General features: G+C 36.9%; 1 protein-coding gene across 13 annotated transcripts in view; it reads left to right on the forward strand.

Annotated features, from left to right (window-relative positions):
• Positions 1 to 26616, forward strand: part of POU6F2 (POU class 6 homeobox 2) — a 352332-nt gene that overhangs the window by 169424 nt on the left and 156292 nt on the right. For 10 of the 13 annotated variants that reach the window (XM_021546659.3, XM_021546677.3, XM_021546724.3 and 7 more), the window contains one exon: positions 20651 to 20707. The exons of the other annotated variants lie outside the window; for them this stretch is intronic. In XM_021546659.3, the coding sequence (XP_021402334.2) occupies positions 20651 to 20707 (57 nt within the window). The remainder of the gene's footprint in view (positions 1 to 20650; positions 20708 to 26616) is intronic. 13 annotated transcript variants of the gene reach the window in all.

The following is a 26616-nucleotide window of genomic DNA, read 5'->3' on the forward strand; positions in this document are numbered from 1 at the left end:
GAATGATTTAAAAATATTTATAGCTATATCTATTTCTATACCTGTACTTAGAGAGTTATGTCTCTCTGTCCTCACGCACTCTTAATGATGCATACACTTCCATAAGTACCTAATATTAAGGACAGAGCTATTTCTATTGAGTCATACTGAGAAAACCTATTTGTAGGGTCTGAGATAAAATTGTGGAGTCAATGGTTTTATTGAATTACCAAAATATAGCTAAATAGTAATGAGGGGATTGAGAATTACATGTCAGTGATTGACATTAGAATAGTCAAAAAACTCCAAGCTTATTGTTGAACTGTTGCAGAAAAAAAGGGTCATTGCTGAGGTATTGTAACTATTTGTTCCTTTTTTTCTGCCACCTGATATTAAATTACTAATTAACTTACAGGAACTTTATATCTGTCATGTGTTTCTGGGCATTATTAATTTTTATAAACTTTTCATTTTGGTGTGGTGGAAGGGGACTGCAGCCCTCAAAGGAGATGATTCTTTGAAATTAAATCTTGGCCATAAAACTTGTAAAATGAAAAAAAGAAATACTGTGTAAAATTGTCCTGCTGAAGGGTAACAACAAGTGGCATGGGTTCTCTGAAAATATAAGTGATAGGATATGTGGAAAAAATCAAATTATTTTCAATAATAAATTTTGTCAGGAAAATACTCTGTATGAGTATGATGTCAAGCTCCTTAAGAAATGAAGGAGAAATGTATAGGGATGTCAATGAGGAGGACATGATTTTTATGTATTTTAGAAACACAGCATGGAACAGCAAAAATCACTTTTAAGGAAGTGGTTCAAGTCGAAGTGCACCCGTATACCTTTATCCTGATCTGTATTTCTCAGAAGAAAGATCTTTCCCATCTTGCTCTACAGAAGTGGTGGCAGATATGGCAGAGTACTTTGGGATAATTTATGCATACAATGTTTGAGCATGTTAATAATTTGTACTTCTGCTCAACTGTTTGCAGTTTATAAACATGAAATTAGGATACTTTATTTATTTATTTATTTTGTCCAGTGCTAAGAAAGTTTATTTTAGCATTTGGCTGCTTCTGTTTGAGTAGCTAGTTTAAAGGTGATTCTTAAAATGGTGGCAAACACAGAAATCAACCAAATCTTTGAAACAAGAGTAGAGAGAACAGGTTTAGAAAAGGTAAGATAGAGGAATGCAGTAAGATCTAATCAAAGCCTATTGAATCAAAGAGAAATTAAATCAGATTTGTCATTTGGAGGGTAGAACCTCATCTCATATAAATTGGTTCTTTGTAACAACTGAAATCTTCATATGCAGATATTTACTATAAAAAATCTATAGATTAATTTATAGATGATGAATTTCATATTTTGATCCAAACCATAATGATATCCTCAAGAATACCTATATACAGATATAGGCAAGATTAAATGAGTGTAAATCCTCAACAGCTCCATTGATTTCAGCAGCATTCCTGTGCCTTGGAGCAATGTAAGTGAGAAGAGATTTTAGCCAATACCTGAGCAAATAAGCAGAGAGGTCATAGCACTCATCTCCTAGCCACAGAAATGTTATAAAGTTCACAAATAGTCAGGAATTTATGTCAAAGGCATAATTTTACTGAAACAGGAATTGGGACATTCCAGGTATACAGGTATAGCTAGTACCTGAGAGGTCTAATAAATCACCAACATCAAAACTCAAATGTACTGTCCAAACAGAATAAAGTGTTATATTTCTTACTAGGTGCTGTAAGATAAGGACCTCTTTAGAATGACATTTTTTATGAAGCTCCATAGAAGTAAAGAAGGGTCAAAGAAATGTAATTCAATTAAAAGTCTGGAATTATAGAATTCCTCATCAAATCTTCTTCTAACTCTAATGAATCATTCAATTTCTTTTAATTCATCTTTTCAAGTTCTCTCCTCTGGGCATTTAAAATTGCTTTATATCATCATAGTCATAAAAAAAAAATTATGCCCCTAAGAAAGGATATGCAGTTTTGCAGGAAGTAATATAGACATGTCCAATTTCAGATCAGCATAGTCTACCTTCAAAGAAATAAGTCTTTTCCAGAAAGCATGAGTGGCTTTAGCAATATCTGGGTGAGTAGTTGTATGCTCAGTCAGAACCTCTTTCCCTTTTGCCAGGTTTAAAATTCATCTTCTCACCTCACATGAGAGGGAATACCTGCCTGAGGTGCAAGACTGAATTCTCGAGATGATTTTCTCATTTGTTAGAAGTTCTCAGGACCGGGAAATGCCAGATCTAAAACTGGAGGTGAACATCACATTTAGTCTCTAGTAAAACCTTGACTCAAGATAACCTGGAGACAGCTTCTCCAGAAAGGCTCATAACCCCAAAGCTGGCATCACTGCATCCAGTTCCTGGGTTAAAAAGTGTAGCAGCCTTGCATCATCTGCTGAAAGAGAGGTGGAATTTCCAGGTGAATTTACAGTATACAAACACCTCAGTTCTTCCCAATTAACTTACCTGAGACATGTACTTTGAGAACATGGCTCCTCTAAGTGCCAGTGCCATTTGGAGTTAGTACACACGGAGAGGCACCCGCAGCAATGGCTGACTGAGGTGTCAGTGATTTGTAAGAAATGCCTGTCATTTCCCACTGGATACCAGTGGTGTCTCAGATGAATTGAGGTGCAGAGATTTAGATGGGTGAATTTGGCCTCAAGTGTCAACATATATTTTAGAAATATTTTTACAGAGTACAAAGACACTCGCTTCATGCAAAAGATTTTCCTCCCAAAACTCTCAGAGATCTTTACATATAGGAAAACAAAGATGCTGAAGTGAAAGCCACTGGTTCCAAGTGTGTCAAGTTTGGGTGACCAGTCTGTGATATGCCTCAATTTGCAAGTTCATCTAGAATATCTGTGGTCATAGATGTATACGCTCCTTTAATTGAGAGTATAATTTCAGATCCAAATTCCATACTTTTATCTGGACCACTGGTACTTTTTTTAATGGGTTATTTTTCTATTTTAAGTAAGCAGCAGGGAATACATACAATACAGGGATACATACAATATATGTATTTACATATATTTGCTTCTCAGTGCTTAGAAGCCCAAAAGAATAGTCACCCCATAAGCAGTGATGTGACTGGGTTAATTTCACCACTGGAGCCTGATTTTCAAAGAATTGGATGTTGTTGTATAGGGCTCCGTACCACCATGAGTTTATGTCTCCTTGACAAAGGTAGTGAGTTGCCTTCACACATCTTAACGAAGTCTTAGTTTTCATCAGTGTCACTTTGGGCAACTGTGTGGAGGTGTCTGTACTTACTGCTGATACTGATTTTTATCTCCTGCTTCTCCTGCTTACCCCAGCCACCTGCTGCCTCACAGCAGTTTCCATGAGTTAGCTTTGCTCAATGTACCTTCTTGGAGAGGAAAAACATCTTTGTTTCTCATACCGAAATAACAAGGTATCCCTACGCAGAGAACAGATGGTACAGGACTGCCTTAATGTGCATAGACCAGTATGTACAACTATACTTTTCTTGCTTCCAATCTTTTAATTTCTCATACCTAATTTGATCACCAGACAGCCTGTAAATAATGCAGAAAATTGTACACAATCCAAAAGCTTATTGATGCTGGGGTTTTTTGATTCTTCAGCAGAGTTGTAACATAATTGAGATATGGTCATCTGATTAAAATACATCCAGTTGCATACATGGAAAAAAGCCCATTCTCATATGCATATTAGTGCCTTAAGAAGTCCAGTGAATGCAATTCTAATGAAATATTTATTTGGTGTTCAGAAAGAGGGAAAAGATGATTTTAAGCAACATGAAATAATAGTTACTCTTTATTCAAAATTATGTCAAAGATTAAACATTTATTTTCACTTGAGCACATTGCTAATGACCACTCATTTCTTCATAAAAAATTACTCCACTACATCCTATAAAATCTGTATTTAAAAAGGCATTGATAAATTGAAGGGAGTTCAAAGAAGGGAATAAAAAATGATTAAGTGCTGCAAGTATTGACTTATGACTGAAGATTAAAATAATTGAATGAGTGTGTGGGCTTGCTAAACATTTCTTACAACTTTGTTCTCAAAAAGGTACATGTTTGATTCTTTTCAATTCAGGTTTGAAAATCGAGAATAATCTCAGGAAGAATGATCTAGTTGTAAAGTAGATACACTTTTCAACTTAAAGACTCCAAGTTTGTTGCATAGCTATCTATCTTTAAAAACTCTTACTTCTAAATTCATTGCTATCAATGGCGTATTTTCAGGATAAAAAACTACGTAACTTTAGTAAGCATGACCAAACTTAATATATTAAAGATAAGCTTTGAAGAAATTTACTGAATTCCCCAATTTTTCTGTGTGAAAATAAAGACTGAATTCATCAGATTAAGGCAGAAATTTGTACTGACGAGCAGATCATGTTTGGATGTTTGGTTCTGAATCTATTACTTTGTTGGCAAAACAATAACAAAAGAAAAATAAATCTTATTATGCTGCTGTAGCACTAAGAGAAAAAAGTAGAAAAGAGAACACAATCTACAAACACAATCCTATTTATTTTTTGCCTATTTTGCTCCTTCAGTTCTCTGTCATGAAGCCACTATCATGTGAGGAGCAAGAAGAAATCTCGGGAAAGATATTTATAGGTTTCAGCCCCGAGTAAGAGCCCTGTTTGACTGCTCATAACATTTCTGGAGGTGCCTATTAAGGTAGTAGCAAAGACACCCAAAATTACCTCAATGGCTCAAGTAGTCCATCTCTCCACATCTCAGGGTATGTAAAAGTTAAATAAGTAGAAGGGAAGGTTTGTTATGGCCAAGATGTATTTTACAGTTACACCAGAATTAGTTTGTTGGGACTGACCATTAAAATTATATCAATTAGTAGAAAGAAATGGAAAGAGCAAAAGTAAAAAGCATCATGTTGCTACTTTTCACATACGTGGTTTGCTCACATGCTGAGTTTCCCCAGTTTTGGTTACTAATGCTAATACAGAATGTAATAAAACTAGGAAGACCCAGAGAAGTGTGACCAAGATTTTCACAAGTGAATGTCAGGCTTTAGACAATGGCAAATAAAACAGATAAGTATTTTTTACTTTTAAAAGAACAAAGAAAGAGTAAGATGTAGAAGTTTGTAAGTCACAAATTGCACAGAGCAACAAACAAGTGACATGGACTGCCTCTTGAAATTGTTAGAGAATATGTTCAAAACAAGCAAAATAACATACTTTTTCTCATAGGGTGTGATTTAATTGTGGAACTTGTAGCCACAGGGGAGCTTGGAAGCAAAAAAGTATAAATGACTTCAAAACAGGACTAGATAAATTAATTTAAGGATTGACTTAGTATTGTTTCACAATAATTAAATTCAATGGTTTACATGTGACCTCAGGCTGAGGAAGTCCCTTGACTGCTGATTTCTGAATCCTGGGATGACACACTGAGGGAAGGATCACTCTAACAGTGCCCTTAAAGATTGCTAAAGTCAGGTAAAAGCCATGGTTGGAGACTGTATGGCATGTTAAATAGGTCAGATGCCATACAATAAAATTCTCTTGTGAAACAAAGAACCTAACTCCTTTTTCTTGACTCCCATCCTTACATGCATATCCAGAAGGGCCCAAGTTCAGTGTACATCTTAGAGAGGGAATTTTGTATCAGCAATAGTGATATAAATATGTGCACATCTAATTTAGACTCCAAGCACCTCAGGGCAGGGTCTTCTCATTCTAGGTCTTTGTAAAGCACCAGGTTCACCTGTGATGATGTATAAATAATAATAATAAAGCAAAAATTATGAACCAGATCATTCAGATGGGAAAGGTGTCAAAATGGATCTAAGAAAGGACTTTTTTGGTTAATAAAGCACATTTCTTATTTGCATTCCTGGTAACTTTGCAGAAAAAAAGATGCATACCTGAATAAACAGAAATATTTTGTTGAGGCTTGGTTTTGCTTTGGGTTTTTTGGGATTTTTTTATTTGTTTGGATTTCAAGACACAATAATTGATGTGTTTGGGAAAACTTCAGAGGTGAGGCTTCTTACTGTAGGACTAAATTGCCCTATTTATCCATCAGATGTTATCATGGATAAAATAATAGAAAGTCAATACTGTAAATAACTGAAGCATGAGAACTAATTTTTTTGAACCGGAAGTTTTTTAGTGGAAGATAAATCTCTGGTACTTTGATGAACTTTAGTCAACAGAAAGAATATGTCAATGGGACAGGTGTGGTTTGTCTGTTTTGCTGGAAAAGGTGCATTTTCATTAGTGATACCACAAAGATGCAGTGACTGATGCTCTGTAATGTCCTGGTGGACAGCAGATTCTGTGTGTTATGTCATACATGACTGGGGACTAGTGAGTTGACTTGCTGTCATCACAATAAAGTCTGTCTTCCCCTGTCTGCACAAAAATGGAGTTGCTAATGCATATTAGTGCTCTAATAATAAAACAAACAAACACACAAACAACATCCCCTCCCAAAAAAAAAAAAAAAAAACCACAACAAAACACTTAAGAACAAAACCACAGTTTCATATTTGTGTTGTAGCATTTAAATTTGCATTGTGTAACATTATTGTTTAAATGATCAACACTGCCCAAGATCAAGGCTAAGCATGTTTCATACTGAATGGTGAAACATGAACTATAAAAACTTAATGGGAACTTCTACATTAATGTAAACCATTTTGCTGCCTTAAAACTGATGAGTGGAATTATTTCTATGTGCAGACAGAAGAAGGGAATTTGTATCGCTGTTTGCAGTTCTAGGTTCCTTACAGAAACAGTTTCACACTTGTGATAGATATTATCAGAAATTGTTTCATTGACAAAGATGTAGGAAAGCAGTTGAAAAATGGTTGGAGAGCTGAAAAGTTTGCTTACATATGGAAACTTTAAAAGTCTGATAGTTCCTAGCTGTAAAATGTAAAATTGCCTAATGAGGAAAACTTTTGTGCTTACAGTAAATCAATCCAACAGACACACCTATAGCTTTGGATGACACTTAGCTGAGATTACATGGTGAAAATATTCATTTTGATAAAGGCCATAGAAATTAACTATTGAATGATCAATAGCCATTGAATGGTAAGCCTCTCCAAAGTCTTAAAAAAAATTCTTTGACACTAAAGGGTTATCTCATGCATCTGGAAATTGGGCTGTTCAGGTATGTAACAAAATGCCTGTCGTGTAGGTATGGGGAGCACCTTTGTGCTCACAAGGGTTATTTAAGGCCTTTTAATTAAAGACATGTCAGAATATTTGCTGGGTCAATATTAAGAGCTGTATATTTCCTCCTCCTGCCCCAGTTATCTTTTGTGAGCATTTTATAAGTTGAAGCCCCACCTCACACAGTACAAGTTTGATTAGCTTCTTCAATGCTTCCTCCTGTCTCCAGCAGAGCTGCATGTCTCTTGTTATTTATTTTATGCATTAAATGCTTACAGTGTGCTTGGGGCTGTACAAGACATAAATATAAAGGGAGTCCATGCCCTGTAGGACTTACTGTGTGGAAGACAGAGAGGAGTAATAGCTTGGGTGCTGGTACTGGCTGTTGTTCAGAAATAATGCATTATTGTTTCAGGATTAGGTTGATGCTTGAGTCCAAGAGCATGGATCTGGGGAATGGACAGGATGAAGATGAGGTAACTGAGGCTTGAACAACAGATGACATGTTGGGGACAGGATGTAGAAAGTTAGGGAGCAGAAGTCAGAAGATTAAAGGGACATAAAGTGTCACAGAGTGACAAGAATTAAGATGTGAGTTGCCTCAAGGACATAGTTATACAGAACTTGAAAGTGAAAGTGTTGCTTAAGCTTTAAACAAGCGTGAGAGAACCACAAATTGCTAATTTCAGCAGAGAGGAGAAGTCAAGAACTAATCTCTCCTGGTAAATTATTCCCAATCTTTAGTCTGTTTTGTAGAGGCAGTTGACTAAAAGATCTTAAATACCCTACATGTGAATGGCATCAAGAGACAGTTGAAGAGGGACTAGCCCTCAAATATTTATATTTATGACTTCCTTGATGACCTAGGATGTCTGTTGTCTGACTGTTCCAAGTACTTCCTCTCTTCAGGATAATCATGTTTGTACTATAGTAAATATTTTCCCTTCCATTCATGAGTTGTACATAATAAACATCACCATCAATTTATTTAGTGGTCATTTCAGCCTCTGGAAGTACTTTGTATCATAGGCCACTCTGAATTCCCACATAATCTGAATCAGTAGCACTCTGACTGATTATTAATTGTTTCATCTCAACTTTAAGATTACAAGGAGGCCCTGAGCTCAAATTATGTTTAACAACTTTTGACATTTTGGATGTAAAAGTCATGAATAGCTGTAAATTGTTTTCTAAATGATTTGTGTGTCTGTACTTTGAGTAGAGAAGAAGAAGTCTTTATTGTCATAAAATATACCAGGTGTGCAGAAAGTCACAGTGCCAGGTGTAACAACCTTGCTATGGATTTCACATACATCATGAAATAACTTACCAAAGAAAGGGACTGAAAAGCAGTTCTGCTACTTAAAGTAATATCATTATTCATAGGAAAGTAGTTTGTAGTATTTGTAGCTATTCAGAATACTATTATTTCTTCTTGACCTAATTCCAACATGCTGTTCAAACCCCAGTTTGTTTTATGTATTTTTAGTGTTGAAGGAGAAACTCACTCCTCACATAAAGTGTTTCAAGACTCATGTAACTTTTTTAATCATCATAGTTATTTGATACCATTATCTAGTAATCACTTTACAAAACTGATGATCACTCACAAGCAGCTTTGAGCAGGATTGCTGAGAAGAGTATGGATTGATGAAGACAAAACTGTTTGATATTATTCACTGGCTTGTGGGCAGTAAATGCCACTGCTTTTCACATTTGAAACAGAAAAGATATATTCACTTCAGTATAACACTGTGCTACATCCTCTGAAAATGGAAACTTTCTTGCAGTCCATAACTCCTCTTGTTTTATGAAATAAAAAGTCAAGATATTTTGCACTTATTTCAGTGATGTGATGTCCTCTCTGTATTTATAACTGGAGCTTGCATTGTATCACGAACCTGTTACATTGGGAAGAAGCAGTACATTTTCTATTAGCAATTAGTGGCTTTCACTATCATGCAAAAAAATCACCTTATTTCACACCAACATAAGCTCTGTGAGTAAATTTGGATATAAATGAACATATTCAGCACAAATATAGGTACAGAAATAGTCTGCTACAATATGATTAAATCCCCAAAGACTCTCTAGATAAATGCAGATTAATTCACTGAAGTTAGAAGCTTATCTATATTTTTACAAGGGTCTTGAAGATGACAGGCAGGGATTTCACTTGGCTAATGTGCTTAATGCTGCCAGACCAGACATTCAGGGCTCTCAGAATTTAGGAACAAATTTCCAGTATAGGTTCAAACTGTACACACTTGGGTAGCACTGTTCTATGTGGAGAAATAGATGTTTGATCCTGAACATGGATGTGTGTAACTGGAATGCTTCCATTAAGAGCCCTTTGAGAGGAGCGTGTGTGCAGTAACAGAATGCAGCAATACATTGTTTACTGAGGGCCTGAAAGGTTTTGAAGAACGTCAGTCTCAGTGTTCTTTTGTGTGGCCTGACAGCAAATATTTGTGACCCTGGGAGCTAACCAATCACTAGGTCCATGTGGAGCCCTTGGAGTGCTTCATAACCAGAAGATATCAGTGCTTCCCTAGTGGTCCTTCTGCAAGATGGGCTAAGGTCCATGTGCCATCTGTTGCCCTTGGAAACTCTTTCCTCACAGAGGCTTGGATTTTCTTCACAGAGTCTTGGATTTTTCTTGCCCTGGTCCCATGGTGTAACTGTGGGAACTGCATTGATGTTGCTCACAGTACAGGGGAACTGAGTGCAGGGAATAAGTGCGAGGAAATGGCACCAATCATCTGACCTAATGGCAATCTGGGCCACTAAAACTGTCTTTTTGGAATGAAAATTGATTTTGATATTCAAAATATTCTTGCATCCCTAAAATAATTCCACACCAGTGGAAGAGAAGTCTGCTGGTTGTAGTAAGGCCCCAAAAGGACAGGACAGAAGATGATATAAGAAGATATAATATCCAGTGTTGCCTGTAGAGCACAGTGAGTAATTGCACAAATTCAACAAGAAGAAAAAATTATCACTAATTGTTAATGATAATTGTTAATTACTGTTCAGACACCTGTTTGACCTTTTGAGGAGTTTCCATTTCATGTCAGTAGGTGAAAAGATTGATTGTGATCAAGTTCCTGATAGAAATGTTAGATACAGTAGCACATCTTAACAAAAGTAAAAAAGGTAAATACAGAAAGTGCAAGTGATGTCCTTCTTATATTTTGCAATTTCTTGCTTGTGTCTTTCTTGTAGATTCTTTCCTGTCTTGGAGAATCAAACAGCTTTCTGGAAGGGTTTTTTTGTGCATTATAAGCTGCAGTGAATAACATATACTTAACAAAATTACACACTGCATTTGCTGTGAGCAGCACCCCAGTTCCTTTTCACTCCTGACAAGAACACCATCACCAAGAAAATCACCGACCTCCATTTCCACCTCACTTTTATTTGGCAGCAAACAGTTGAGTTTGTCATTGGCTTCCTCTAGTATTGTTCAGCTCATGCGGTATGAGATCACATTAAAGAAGATTGTTGCAATTTGTCTCATCTTGTGAAAGCACATGCTGTCCCTATGCACTCAAGCCATACTTTAAGTATGAGTGATTGAGTGTACCTAAGGAATGCTGAGTAAATATGTTGCTGCAATTAGGGCTTGAGAAAAAAAAAGGTGTATCCAGTATTTTCCACTCCTTTACCATTTGTGTATAAAAGGTTTACATGATCTTTCCCCTATACTCACAATATTTAGCAGATAAAATAGCCTGGAAAATTTTATCATCTTGAGAGCTGTTTCCTATACAGTTTACCTGCAGAGCAACTGCTGCTGGTAAAACAAAAGAGAATCTGGCCTTGTAAATATTAAGACTGTTGTTTCTAAAGTAAACTAGTAAAATAATTTTTCTTTGTGTTTTGTGCACAGCACAGGGAGGTCTGAAACACATTATTCTAGAAAAGGGTGCTGCAAGATAGGAATCTCTTCCCCACAGCATGCAGTGGTTTGATTTAGCATTTAAATAACATCTTTCACCCAAGATCTTGCAAGTTTTTAAAGCTATTAATTTACCCTCACAACAGCCTGTAAAGAAGTTACAAATGAACAGTAGATAACAGTAGATGTAATAGTGGATAACTTAATAATAAGTTTATCTTTCTTCTGTGGTCACAGAGACCAACACAAAGCCCTGTTTTATGTTCTGTATGAATATTAGTTTGTGATGCTTGTGGTTTTTGAATGGAAAACTAAGGGACCTTGGGTTTCATGTTCAGAGAAAGTGAACATCTAAAATTGCTCTTCATTTCAAGTGCTTAGAGAGAAAGTCAAGTCTGTGTAGACTCAAATTATTTTCCCATAAACAGGGACTCTGTGGTCAATGAGCTACTTCAGAAAACATTACCTGAGGTGATTTGTCTTATGTTACTCAGTTTGTGTTTAGCCACATAGCTAGGATAGACCCAAGCTCCTCTGTCTTTGCTTCAAAATGACCAGGCATGAGATAGTCCAAGTGTGGAAGCAGAATGCATAAAGTTAATGGCCTGCAGAGGATTGGTTGAATTTCCAGTCTTTTCTGGAAATATAATAAATGGCATTCTCTCCTCTTACATGGTTTCAAAGGTGACTCCAGGCTGTACATTTTTGACCAGACTCTGTATTTTGTTTTAAATGCCACTATTATAACTGTTTGTATGCAGAAGACAGACATTAACGTCATGCTATTTAAGCATCAGTAACACCATTATCTTACTGATGCTTTAATTGCTGAACAGCAATTGAATAATGCAGTCCATGTCTAGCTGCTCCAGTATTTTAGGAATAGTTTCTCACAACTATGTTGCACTTGACAATAAGAAGTACAGTGGGCTGGCTGCATTGAGATTTTAATGATGGAAAACATTGCTCTTTACATTCACCCTTGCTGAATTTACATTGAAGTCAACAGCAGCTTTGTTGACTGAGTTCAGGATCAAGCTGTAATATCTAACAAATATGTATGTTACTGCATAGTTAGATCTACTTTAGATTTGTTTACAGGGCACCAGCAGTGAGGAGGACCAAAAACTATTTTTAAAATTCCAAGACTAGTTTGGTGATTAAGGAGGAATTTATTTTATTTTGCTAGTCTCTGGATGCCTCTGGAGACATGCCTTAAACAGCAAGACACTATTTTAGGCTAGTATGGTAGATTTTCATCTCACATTGACTCCATTAAAGTAAGCTTCTATAAACAGACATCAATTACAACCAGTTTAAAGGGTTTTAAAATGTAATCCAGCAGTGCTGCTTAACTAAATGAATCCTGAGAACTGATCTCCAGTGAATTAATAGAGTAGTGTGTGGAGAGCTCACTATGAATCTGAGTTAATGACTGGAGAAGATCAAATTAATTACAACTGTCTCTGAGGACGTGCAGGGAAGAAGTCCCTCAGATCAGCTAAGGTTTGATTAACTCTTCAGGTACCAAATAGAGATTTTCTACAAGTTATTTTTTAAGTAATTGCTACTAAAACAATGGAGTGAGTCAGCTTGGCATTTCTCTGGTGCCATACAACTACTGTAAGAAGTGACAATGCTGAATTTTCCTGCAAATTCCAATTATTTTTTTTTTACTCTTTTTTAATTGAGGACGTTTTAATAGAAGATGAATGTTAATATCATACTAAGATTATAACAAAGTTAATGCGTAGCATTTTCTCTGCATGTTACTATAGAAACCATTGGGATGATAGGTTCACATTTTGATAAACATCCAAGACTATGCCACTAAGTTCCCTCTGATTTTTTGCACTTATTATTATTGTTACTACTACTACTACAATTAGTCTCTACACAATTTTATTTGATCTTATAGTGTCAAAGAAGTTGTGATTACTGAATTAAGTAATAAGCAAAACAAGAATAAAACTACTGGTTTAATGTGAGGCTATCCTGATACAGTTATGAGGCCAGGAAGGCACACTGTACTGAAGTTACAAAAATAAAAAAAATGCAAGTCTTAACTGAAGAAGTGTGTATCAGCATTGATCTAAACTTCCATCTTCTCAGAGACAGACTCCTTTCACTTCTTATCTCCACACCTAGTACAACAAGCATTTCACTTTGTAGAACTGTAAAGTCAGCACCTTTTGTGAGGGGCAGACCAATCCAAAGTGTCCTCAGAGCTGGCCAGAACATTGGAATCGCAGAATCACAGAATGAGTGAGGTTGGAAGGCACCACAGTTGGTGATCTGGTCCAGCTTGCCTGCTCAAGCAGGGTCATCCTAGAGCATATTCCACATAGTTGCATCCAGACAGTTCTTGAGTATCTGCTGTGAAGGAGACTGTACACCCTCTCTGGGAAATCTGGTCTAGTCCTCAGTCACCTGCACAGTGAAGAACTTCTTCCTCATATTCAGGTGGAATTCCGTACATCATTCTCTGCTCATTGCTTCTTGTCCTGCTGCTTGGCACCACTAAGAGCCTGGAAACATCCTCTTGGCACCATCCTTTCAGATACTTATAGAAATTGATGAAGTCCCCTCTCAGCTGACTCTTTTTAAGACTGAGCAGGCTCAGCTTCCTCAGCCTGTTCTTGTAAGGGAGATGCTCCAGTCCCCCAGACATCTGGCTTGCCCTCTGCTGAATCCAACCCCGTGGCATATTTCTCTTAGGCTTCTCTGCAGAAGCTGAGTAGACAAGTACAAGTGTAAAGAGACGTTTTTTTAGAAATATTTGCACCAGACAGCATAATGACATGCCTCCAGCCTATGAACCACATAATCAGACTGTAAAGGTCTGTCTGCTGCAGAATTAAATTTATTGTCTCTCCATGCTTTTGCATTACTCAAAACTTTAAAGAGTATGCTCCTTGTTTTTATATTCAGTGATGTGGAATCCTCTGAATCCTTTCCCCTCAGGGAAAACCCCAGAACATTGCCTTGGGAAGACTTACCATAGAGTTTTCCCCACCTAGGTTGAAGGAGAAGACTTCCCCATGGAGTCTTGCACAGCACCACAAATCACTCCTGTTCCCTTCCCTGTATGATCCAAATTCTAGTGTTTCTCGTTTCCCGGTTTCCTCACTGGTTGTGGTATCCCTTATGGCTGACCCTGTCTTCCCTGTAGGCCAATGGCCTTTGCCCTGCCCTCTGTACCGCCCCACTGCCATCCCATACTTAACCTTGTGCAGACCACATGGTCTTGTCTTTTGTCCCTCATTTCCTTTTGGTGTGCCAGAATTAACCCTTGCTGGAAGAGAATCCTACAAAAGGCCCTTCTGCCTCTCTTCGCTGAGCTAGCTGTGGTGAGTGTGGTGTGGAGATTTGACTGCCTTGCCTGAATGCTTACCCAAGTGGCTTTTCCACAGGAGATGCTTATTGGGGAATAGCTATATGTAGCAGCATCCACCATCTAAACCCACACTGCTACAACATGACTATTCGGTTCTTAGTTTTTTTCCCCACAAAACTCCAACAATAAAATCTTGCAATGCTTTCACCTTTACAGTGAAAGGGGGGTGCTGTCAAGCAGGAGAGCGAGGAAGACTAAAGAACACGTAATTATCATGAACCGACAGAAGATATCTTCCATAATAAGGGAAGCTGCTAAATAGCTCCTAAACAGTTAAGCAGCATTTAGAGTAGGAATAAGCAATGCAAGCTGTCCTTTCTTCTTCTATCCAATAACTGCCTCTGTCCAATAACTGAAACTCCTGAACGATTTCAGAGAGAAAGAAGTGACGGTCTAGGTTTCTGCAATTTTCAAAACACTTTATAAGCATGGCAAATTAGGCATATGATAACATGATGGTTACTCTGAAATCATTGGAAAAACCTCTTTCCTATGAAGTGAATACAATGATTCAGCAATGAGAACTGCAAAACAGACTCAACACCCTGATTTTCACAGACTGACAAAAATATTCCTTTGTATTTGACTTCTTCCACAAAATCTATGCAACAAAAATCCTAATGTTAGGGTTGGGGATATTTTTTTTTCTATTCTAAACTGTTGCTTGTAATACATTTTGTCATTGTGTGTGTATAACATATACTTTCTTATCCACAAAATATATGTATACCATGGTTTATTTTATAATTTCAGCTGTTTTGAACTGTAGAGCCTTTTTTATTTTTTTTGTACAAAGTATTATTTCTCATCTAGCAGACTCTGGAGTTAAGGTGGCATATTTCTTCCAGAAAGTGTAAAATCATATACTCGAACCACTGTTTTTCAGCAATATTTTGGGGGATGTTGCAGTGGCCTTTATTACTTCCAATCTTCTTTATTTCCTGTCTGTATATACATAGAATTTGGCTTCTTATGCCTACTTCAAGGAATTTTTTAGTGAAGTACAATGACCTTACTGTTTGCTTGGTTTTGTTTCAAAGTAAAGTCAAAGTATGCTTTCTTTAACAATTGTAAAAGTTCTTTCTCATATTTCTTCAAATTTTCAAAAACTTTTTAAAAACTTCACTTTTTTGGTCACTGGAACTTAATACAGTGATCCAGTACCTGTCTCATCAGTAACTCCAATACAACAATAATGTTACGCTTCTTCTCTTGCCCAGGATGCTTCTGCTTCCAGCAGTAACTTTGGGAAACAGCTGTGCTCTGGTGTTAGGAAGCAGAGCGGCACAAACACTGCAGACAGGTGCAGAAGAGAACTCCATTATTGCAAAAACCAGGCACCTTTTAAAGCAGTTAGGCTTTTATCAGTTACATGCTTTTAAAATACAACAAACATAACTCAACCAACCACCATACAACACAATGTGAACATGCAATGATTATGTAACTTGTTTTTCCTACCTCTAATTTGGTGAAGTCATTCCCAGAGTCCTTTTCTACTCAGCCAAAGTAACAGAAGTGAGCCATGATTTTACAAGGGTAACAAGGCCTTCATTTTGTAAAGTTGTACCTAATTGCAACACTCTGGAAGCTCTGTGATGCACCAAAAGAAGCAGCTTTAGCCTGCAAGAGGCAGCTGTTCTTTTGGAGATATATCCTCTTGTTCATTGGTATATCATTGTATATTTTGTGCTGTGTTAAAATGGTTTTAGACCCAGCTAACTTGGTGAGTCAGGTCACCTTTTATTCCTGCCTAATATTTGCCATTATGGTGTTGTGCTTATATATTTTATTGTTAGATATTAATATGAATTATGAGAGAAAATGTAAACTTCTTTGGGCATTGCAGTGGTTGTATTCTTCTGCGTCTACTTTTGATTCATGCAGAGACTGTTAAAAATACTCCTTTCAGAGAATTATGCCCAAGTGTCAAACTGTCAGTTAGCTAGTTCTTAAGCCATTTGACATGTACTATATTGTTGCGGTATATGCCTGATTTTCTAAAAAGAAATCTGAGGAGTTCATATCACAATTTCTTTGTACAACAAACTGGTAGCTCTCTTAAAGACTGTAGTCAGACTTGTCCATCTAAGCCAGTTTTTCATAAAGCTACATTGATTGGTGCTATTTATTTTCCTGTTTCTTAATTAAGAGAATCCAATGCCATATTTTTAATTTATTTTATTGAGATTGAAGTCTGTTCAGCATCTTATTTAAAGAACAATTCTTAATCATGCCTTTTTGCTAACAAACTATGATTTTTGTCATATTTTTCCTCATGTTTTTCTCTCCTAGAATCAGGGTTCTTATTACAGCTTTTTTAGTAAGAGTTCAGTTCTTTATACAACGTCAGGAATCTGATGAACCTAATCTGGTCATAATCTCTGGTCAATATCACTCACCAGCATGATGTTAATTCATCTTCACCAGTTATTAGGACGTCCAAATTAGGGTTACTGCTTTTTATATACATATATACTGCTTTTTTTTATTATTTTATTTTTTTAAGACTTGTAGTCATGTTTAGAAACTCTGATCAATTAATTGTGATTGTTTTGTTATGGGTTGGGTTTTTTCTCACTACTTAACTATAAAAATTTATCACCTCTTCCATCTGTTCCCTCCCCCACTTCATATGTTAAATGCAAATACATCTGACAAAAGCATTCTGCCCTGACTGGTTGGTTTTCAATAAACTCCAAATCAGGCTTTTATAATGAGCAAATAATGCAGATTTTACAAAAATTAAAGGTACAAGGAAATTGTCACCGAAATTGACAATATTCTGAAGCATTTTACCATTTATGTTGCATCCTCTGATGTAATTCAGCACTTCCTAATATTTGCCTTGGATTTAGGTTCCAGTATCCTTTCACTATGGATTTAGTTATGTATTTCTCTAATAACAGCACAACAGTAAAGAAGATGACTAGTACTGTTTAAATATTAAACTTCCACAGTGAATTTTTCCCAAGTTCAAGTACATTGCTTACCTTTTGCTTGTATTATTAGTTGTGTTACACTGCATTGTTATGTAAAACACTTTGCAATTTTTACACTGCACCAAAAAGCAGGGATTGAGATTCCATAAACTGAAAGGAAGAAGCATCCTAATAGTTTTGAAGCTATAGCAACTTCAGAAGCCTCAGGAAAAAAAAAAAAACACAAATGCATACAGTACAATTCATATGGCAGTTGCAGTAAGTGGTTGACCTTTGCAGAGAATTAAAGGAGGGATCCTGAGTGAGATAGGGACCATCTGAGTGAGGAGTATTTATGAGTTCCAGATTGAGAGCAGGAAACTTGTTGGACATCACTGAGTAACTGATCCAATACCAGGGTAGGTTACCACAAGATAAGACAGAACTAGGATGAGAAAAGGGCTAAAAAAAGATGGCAAGAGCTGAAAGAGGAAATGTGATAAAATTAATTTTAATATTATAGTAAAGAACAATGAGATTTGAACAACAATGACATATGTGCTTGGTGTAGAAGTAGACAGGTGGAGTGAGATTATTCATGTGAGGGGAGAGTAATAATTTCTGATTTTAGAGCACCCTTCTGCAATGCAGGGAAAGGAAAGAGGCTGAAGCAGTCCCACAGATAGCTATGAATAGTCAGAAAGGCCTAGATGAGAAAGGTGGTTTGCCTAGTGAGTAACAAAGCAAATTATGAAGGTCAGTCATAAGAAAAGTCTTCTTGCCAGAGCAAAATATCAATTAGACATTACCTTGGAGGCCTGAGGAGAAAGGAACTGAGGTGATATTGTCAATCTTGACAGAAAAAGAGGAGAATTAGGGGAGAGAATAAAGTAATTTTTACAATGTAAATTCCTCATGGCATAAATCTGTCTATTTTATTTTTCTGGAAAATATCATGCATGTTTGACTCTGAATCAATCATGTTCTGTGGACAGTAAGCCTTTAGTTGCAAATATAGTCCAAAAGGGAGGGAAGATGAAACAGATTGAATGGTACAGTTGGGTAGGAAAAACTTCTTTGGGACTATTACTGAAGGTATAAGAGCAAATGTAAATAACCTAAAAGGGCTTGGTTAAAAAAAAAAAAAAAAAAAAAAAAAAAAACAAAAAAAAAAAAAAAAACAAAAAAAACAAAAAAAAAAAACAAAAAAAAAACCCAAAAAAACCACCAAAAAAAAAAAACAACAAAAAAAACCAACAAAAAAAAACCCCAAAAAAACATTAGGAGAGGAAAGAAGGAAAGAAAAACAGTAAGAATGTATGTAAAGCAGCAAGTAATTAGGGTGATATTTCCATGCCACAATGCAAGAATGCAGCACTCTCATGCTGGACAATTAACATAGGTACCCAGCCACATCTCTCACTTCTGCCTAGGAAGGAGACAGGAAACAAAGTGATGGAAAAAAAAGGTTTGTGTGTGTGTGGAAAAAGAGAAAATTTGCAGCTATGTCAAATAGGTGTAGTAGATCAAGATCTCTGAGTTTTTACTTTAATACAAGTCTAAGCCACAATACATCAGCCATCAGATATCCAGCATCTGTTAACACACAAAATACAATTGATGCAGCAAGTGCTACCACAAGTCATTACTTCATTACTAGGTTGGGTTGTAACTAAAAGGCCAAATAGTTTCAGACTTTGAAGGATAAATTCCAATGTGCTATGCAAAACAACATGCTCTTCCACCTGCCAAGTTCCTAATGTGTCCCAGTGGTGGACATTTGTGTTAATCTATGCAGGCAGGTCAGAGGAAAAGCACCCACCTGGACTGAAGAGCTGGGATCATTTGCTTTGTGTTCAGCTGGTGCCATCAATATTTTCCTATATCCAGGGAATGATTTCATAGCCATGAAATTATAAGAAAAGCAACAGTTCTTAATATTCTGCCAGCAAAGTGAATACTACAGGTGCAGCTTCTTAGGTGACTGAATTATCACAGTTGCATGATCACTGTGCTCTTTTCTTGCTGAGAACCATTCCTCAGTATAATATCTGTGTTCTCAGTGAGAACAATACTGAACTGGAAAGTGTTCACATGGGGAATAATTTTCCCATGGGATAATTTTCAGTTAATACTGGAAGGAAGGTATCTATTTACTGTATGTTACTGGGCTTTTTTTGGCATACAGCTATCCTCCAATATCCTAGAAATGTATTGATGTTACTTTTAAGCTGAAAAAGGATAACTAAACTGATTGCTCCTTAACCTGAAGTTGTTCTGTACCAGAAAAGGGAGTCATAAAGCCTTCTAATGGCTATGTAGCTGACCAAGTCAATGTACCATAATTATGCCTACATATTATCTCTATAATTCCTATTATTTGAATTGTCAGAGCCATAGGGTATATTTTGGGACAAAAAAGAAAGAAGTCACAGATGCCCATCTGGGACAGCTTCCTTGCTGTTCTTTTTATATCGGTAACTAAGAACTGATGAGGCAGGGATCAGGCCTACCATAATTCTCATTAAGAATGCATCAAAGAGTGTTAGGTATGGGGTATACTAAAGTAATGCTGGTCACATGCAAAAAGGCAACTTCCGTAAGTTCAGTTGGGCAGACTGCTGTGGCGGTAAAGCACCATTCCAGCCGAAAAGTGAATAATTTTGTGAATCTAAGGATACAGAAACTGCCATATTGCATTGGCTCAGGAATCCATCTACTGTAATGTCCAGTCTCCAGCATTGACCTCCTTCAGAAAATGATGTCTGACAGTAATGTCACTGATAAATTTTTCATGCAAGAACTGGCTGCCAGATAAGGCCCTAAACACAGAATGTACAAATGGATGAAGCTGTGTAAATGGATATAATGGAGAAAAGGAGTGGAGTTGCTCAAGGATGTCTTGTTGTCACAAGTGGACAGGCTTTACTTCAAGATGTATCTTTATTAGTGAATTATTTGTGTTTCTGACGTACAACAACAACTCAGAACATTTAATAATGGAGGAATGCTGCGGAGGCAGAATCAGGAATAGGTTTCATAGCAGGGCCAGTTGTCCAGTTGAGGGTAGAGGTAAGAGACCAGGAAGGAAAAATCACAGTAAGTGCTGTAAACAGAAGGAACATAAGCAAGACAAAAATAAACGTCTGTTGCTCCAATATACAGGCAGCAATATCAGATCCTGCAGATAGTCCCTGGGCTAGTGTTTAAGTAGAAGCCTCAATTGCTTTGCAATAATTTGCAACATCTTTTTAAACTGTTTTATAGGCTGTAACGCTCTCCCCAGCTACCACAGGAGTGGGCAGATCTTTTCATTAAGTTTAGGTAAGTGAGCTTTCCATTTAATGCAGTGGCTACACCAAGAACAAAATACTAAAAAGCAAGATGAAACAATTGTTTTACGAGGGTTTGATGCCTGCCATTCAGTCTAGAGTAGCAACAGCAGGATAAATGAATTCTTGATTTGGATAACACATGAGATATGCAATACAGTGAATACAAAAGAAGGCTAGAAAACTCATCAAAACCAAGTATCCTGTAGCATCCCAGCATAATCATTAACACTCCACTTTGTCCTGATTTTAGAGGAACTATTGATAATTCTTCTTTTAATTATGAAACATTTTTTTCACTGTCTCTTGCTATGGCCTGTCTATTATTGTTCTGATAGCTGTCTTGCATATATAGGTATTATTCTGATAAACAGGTACATGCTGTACAGAAAGCTGTGTGCCAACAGTATCTAGTTGGATAACACCCTTAATTAAAACTTTTATATTGAATAAGGTCAGTTCTGAAAAGAACAAACCAAACCTAAAACATTAAAAGTTTTGTTGCATTAAAACTTGTTATTTTTTGCTAATGTTTAATCAAGTGTTTCTGTTCTCTTACTGAATATGCTAAGGAGTTTTTATTTACATAATTGTGAAAATTATAATAACACGTATATTTCAGAGGTTTGCATTCCCAGTACACTCAAAGCAAGTAATTATTGAAAGAGATTATTTTTCTTACTTGCCCCATGCCTGTCCAGAGCCATATAGCTGAGCACTTCACCAGAGTATAAAATTTGTTGTAGTTAAATACAAGATAATAAGATATAAACCACTAAACTATATACAAATTATAAAACATTCTAACTTAAATGTAACATGAAAATGTTTAGAAATCAACCCAGGTAACTTAAAGAATATGTACTTAAAGTACAGTCCAGGAACAAAATAGGAATAAAAGAAGAAACACTTAACCAAAGGCAAAGGAATTTTTATGTAATGTTTTGAGAATGCAGTTTAGCTGCAGTAGAAAAAAATGTTCTTTTTTCTTCATAATTGAAGTCTTTAGGGATCCATCCAGAATGTTGCTTAACATCCATAATTTAGAAGTACTCTATTTCAGCTCGGTGGAGATTGGTGGTGGGGGGGTGTTTTGTATGTTCTTATATCCAGGACATGTGCTTATTAACTTTACCAATAACCTTAGTAAATTAGAGACAGTGTAGCCAAATTTGTACTTAGAAATGTGGATTGAATAGTTGATGTCCTGAGAAAACACAGGTATTAATTCTGGAGGCATTAAATATGGGGCTGGAATCAAGAGCAGACTTTTTTTCCCCCAACATTATAAACTTCCATCTGAAGTTAGAGAGAAATATCCTCACCTGAACTTGGCTTTACGTAACTGTCCATGCACATTTAGCTGGGGTTTTCTATCTGTCTTCAATGGGTCTCCATCAGTGGCTGTTTCAAGTTGGATTTGTTTGGGATTTTTAAAGCAAGGCATTTAGAAAGGAAAGCACTCGGCCTTAAATGTCTAAATGCTCACTTGAAATACTTGTTGACTGTTGCAGAGGCAATGCCCAGGCAAAATTAAGTTCACCTCATTTTTATTGAATTGGAAGCAAGTAATCTTTAATTTGTTAGTATGAGAGAGGATGCTTGTCAGGCAGGGATACTGGGGTCACCTTCTCTGGGTTTGCCTTGACTACAGCATGAATACTGCCTTTGAAATAAGGCATCAGCAGACCTACTGTTTGATTGTTTTAATCCCCTTTGTGTAATAGTCTGGGTAAACTGAGGCAATTCTTCCGCTCAAAGGTAAACATAAATCTCATTAATTAGATGGTGTTCCAGTGTGTGAGAAAATATTCTTTTCTAATGTCTTAGCAAGTGACATATCACTGCAGAATGTTCAAAGTGTTCAAAACTGAATGCTTTCACTCCCATTTGCTGTATTTCTTAAGCCAGTAAGAGGGCAAGGCTCTGTTTTAGAGAGTGAACATTGTACTTTAGATTGTAGCTGACCTTGCTGGTGCTGTGACCCTAACTGGAGGGACAAGTAGCAGTAGGAATGACTGACTGATGGATAATATTTGAGATTTCAGTACTCTGCTAGGTGACATCATGGGAGGACTCAAGCCTGAAAACCATTTTGCTTGCTGAGATTAAACAAGAGCAGTGTGGTGGGTCTGATCCTACAAAAAGTAGCTAATTACAGCGGGGGGGAGAGCAAATCTGAAGGGGAGAAGGTGTACGAATCCTGAGGAAGTTTAGCTACAGTGACAATGCACTGATTGGTAGGCTTTAGGTTGTTGAATCCTGTCCCCAAAAGTATTTGAAGTCTCTTGCTTTCTGCACACTACTGAGTTTAGGTAATTCAAAGATGAGTAGTTTTTTTTTTCTCTAGGAGAGAGATCTAAGGGCAACAGGCAATTTTCTAATCAATGACTGTTAAGAGTGGTATTTGGTGAATCCTGAAAAGGAATTCTGTAAATTTAAAAAAATAAGTCTTAAAATCTCAGCTCATCAGGTCAAAATGAAATTATTTTTTGGAGAGGTTGGTTGTACCACTTTATGGGATAAACCATTCTGCAAGTACAGAAGTGAGCTGCTGAACTTGCAAACATTTTTTTCTCCTATGAATGGGCTACAGGAGATTTTTACTGACAGGTTATTATGATTACTTTAATGCACATATGACCCATTGTCTAAAGGACAGCTAAAATTATGAACTGTTCATAAATTTACTGACATTTTGGCAACACTGTCACAGAAGTAAACATTTAATTTGATCCTCGTTTCTTAAAATAGCAGTATTGCTACTACTGCAAAAATGCAAAACTTCCTGTTGAAGAAATCTATTTCAGGTCTCTGCATATTAGTCATTCAGCCTTGCTTATGTGTATTTGTGACAAATGAAAGTAGTCATATTAATTCTCCATTTAGTGTGAAAATGAAAGCAACAAATTTATACAATGCACAGGTTTCTGATGAAAGTTCTTATAAAGCCCTATGTCCCAATTCTAAGCAATCATATCTGTCCATCATCTTTCTTTAAATGATTTTTTTTTATGTAGTTGTCTGCCCCAGCTATTTATGATACATGTGAGGCACAAAGAATAATCTTGTAGCAGGGGAACCTAATAAGTCCTTACAGTCCTTACTCAGGCAAATTTCCCTCAGTGAATAGGAATTATGCTCAAATGATATTTGCATCATCTGGCTCATGGTTTGAGTATTTAGAGACCTTTCAATTCAGTGGTAAAAATGATATTATAATGCAATTAAGCATATTCAGAGTCTTCTGCCCTGTTGTTCACTTCCTCACATTCTGCTTGTTCTCTCACACATTAAGGAGAAGTCACTTAATGAGAGAAAAAAGTCTTACAGGTAGCAATAAGTTGAAGTGGGAATGCCCCTTGTGATCTTTTAATTTTTATATGCTAGTTTTTGCTCTGAAGCAGATGGAAGAACCCTGAGTTCACCAGTTGCTGGTTATATGTACAGATTTTTTTTCCAAAGTAAATTTTAGAATGAATCTGTTAAATGCCTTATTTTCAGGGACAATATTGCTATCAAGGTTCATTTTGTTGGGTTTGCCTAACTCTGGCTTCTTCTGATGCTGTCCTAGGGTGACTTTTATGATGCTTGTATGCTCTGTTGTCTTTTCTATTTATGCTGGATATTAGGTTCTGCACTTTTAAGACTAGTTCCAGGAGAAAAGTGGGGGGAGAAGAAGCTCAGAGTTTGGTATCAGAAGCTGCACTTGTTCCCCTGCATCCTGCTCCTGGGCTGTGCTGTCTGCCGCACGGGCAGATGGCAGGACAGAGCTCTCCTTTGGTTTTAGTTACTTTTTAGCTAGCTGAGGCAGAGAAATTCCCTGGACTGTGGTTTTTCTTTTTTTCTTGGAACTAATCAGCCCTGCTCTGGACTGAAAATCCAGGAAAACACCAGGAGCTCATACCTGTGGCCCACTGGGGCCCAGGACATGGCATTCTCCAGTGCAGGAGGAACTGATAAGACACTGAGTGAGCCAAGCTACAGCCCATGACAAGGACTTTCTGAATTTGCCATCTCTTCAGAACAGTGAGAGGTTTTATTGTTTAATATTATTCATTATTTATGCTTGTGAATACTTTGTTAAATAAATAGGGTTTTTCCCACTTTTTTCCAAGGAAATATTTTCCCGAACCAGTAGGGAGAGGGGCCACTTAAATCTTCTTTTTTGAGGGACCCCATTGGAAGCTTCCTCCCAAATTTGCCCTAAACCAGAATAGATGCCAAACATATATTCCTTGTTGCTCACAGCACATGTTTATTTTAATGGCTCTCACTATAGCCTTCTAGACCCTTCCATTCTGTCTTGCAAAGTCTGTGCTTCTTGGTTCCTTGATTCTTTAGAAAATCCAGTTTGGGATTTATTTGCAGAGTTCATGGTGTAGAGTTTTAGGATTGTCTTGGGAACAAAGACAAGGCTTTAGGACAAAGCTGTCCTAAAGTACAGCCACAGAAGGAAGGGAGGTATTGAAAAAGATAAATCATCATGATCAGAACACATATGTAATTTCATGCTGTTTTGCCATAAACCTGGAGTTCATCATAGGAGATTAGAGGGGGGCATACATGTAGTACTGTGGCCAAGTAATGACTGGAGGGAGCTGTAAGATTGCTGGAGTGGCAGGTTAATGTAAATTTCATGAAGAAAATGTCAACCTTAAGCAATTGAATACAGTTCAGTTCAGTCAATATATTAAGGTTCAAAACCTCAAAAAATTCTGAAAGCAGAAATCCACATCATGTGTGAGCTATGAAGCAGGATTGGGGATGAGATGGGATGGCATATGCAGATGGGGAGGAGAGTACCCAACCACTTAAGAAACAGGCTTGGCATAAGACTCTAATGACAGGAAAAGTGATGGTATTTTGTGTTCCGTGGACCTGTGAACTGTAGAACTAACACAGACCTAAGCAAGAAGAATTAATTCAGTCAGAGAAGTGTTATTCATGTCACAATAGCAAAGCCATTATCATGATCATAATACTGCAGTAAACACCAAATAAAGGAATTAGAGGTGAGAGGACACATTTCTGTGAGGAAAAGTTGGCTTAGAAATAGTTTTAAGTTGCAGGAACATCAGTATTAAAAATAACATGTAAGAACCAGGCAAGCAAGGAAGGCTGTAGTAGAAATGCCATTAGTGACTGATTAAAGCAATAGTCAGAAGAAAGTTTTCCTAATATCCTGTATAAGGATAGAGCAGCTTATTACTGTTTTCTCTTTCAGTATATAATTGAAAGACCAAAAACCATGGAAGAGTCCTCAAGCAGACAAGAATAAAATTTAGTTCATTGTCTCCTTGTAAAATTGAAACATTCAATAACATGGAAAACAGAATATTTTTTTTTTTTTTAATTCAACTCAGTGGATAGCTTTCAAACTGCTGTTGCCAAAATTGAGAGGATGCTTTTCATTTATATGGTTCAGTTTCATGCAATGAGAGTTGTAAAGGTGCTGTCTGATGGTCGCCAGAAAATTCACACAGGGATCCCTGAGGGACCAGAGAATGAAAGGAAACAGAGGCAGGGGAAAATATAAACAAAATTAAACTCAAAAGGTAAATTTTAGTGAAAGGGAGGAGAAAAGGAGCAAGTTCAGTGCTTCAGCAGGTGTGAAGGCTCACACAGTATCTTGTCTTCTTCACAAAATATGTAGCATTTGTTATTGTGTTCTGTGCAATTAACAAATGTTTCTCACCTCATTGAGGGGACCAATGCACTTATGGAGCTGAAACATTGTGTTTCACCACACCTGAAAGTAGTGCTTGACAATCTGTCTTGCTTCCAGACTATTGAAGAGAGCAGCTGCCTGTGTGATATCCATAGGGATCTAACCATGCTCTGCTCCTGCCTGAGAGATAAAGGACTCACTGCCTCCTCAGTTTCTGTGCTAGATGCAAC

This window comes from Lonchura striata, chromosome 1, assembly GCF_046129695.1.
Source record: "Lonchura striata isolate bLonStr1 chromosome 1, bLonStr1.mat, whole genome shotgun sequence".
In the NCBI taxonomy this organism is placed as follows: domain Eukaryota; kingdom Metazoa; phylum Chordata; class Aves; order Passeriformes; family Estrildidae; genus Lonchura; species Lonchura striata.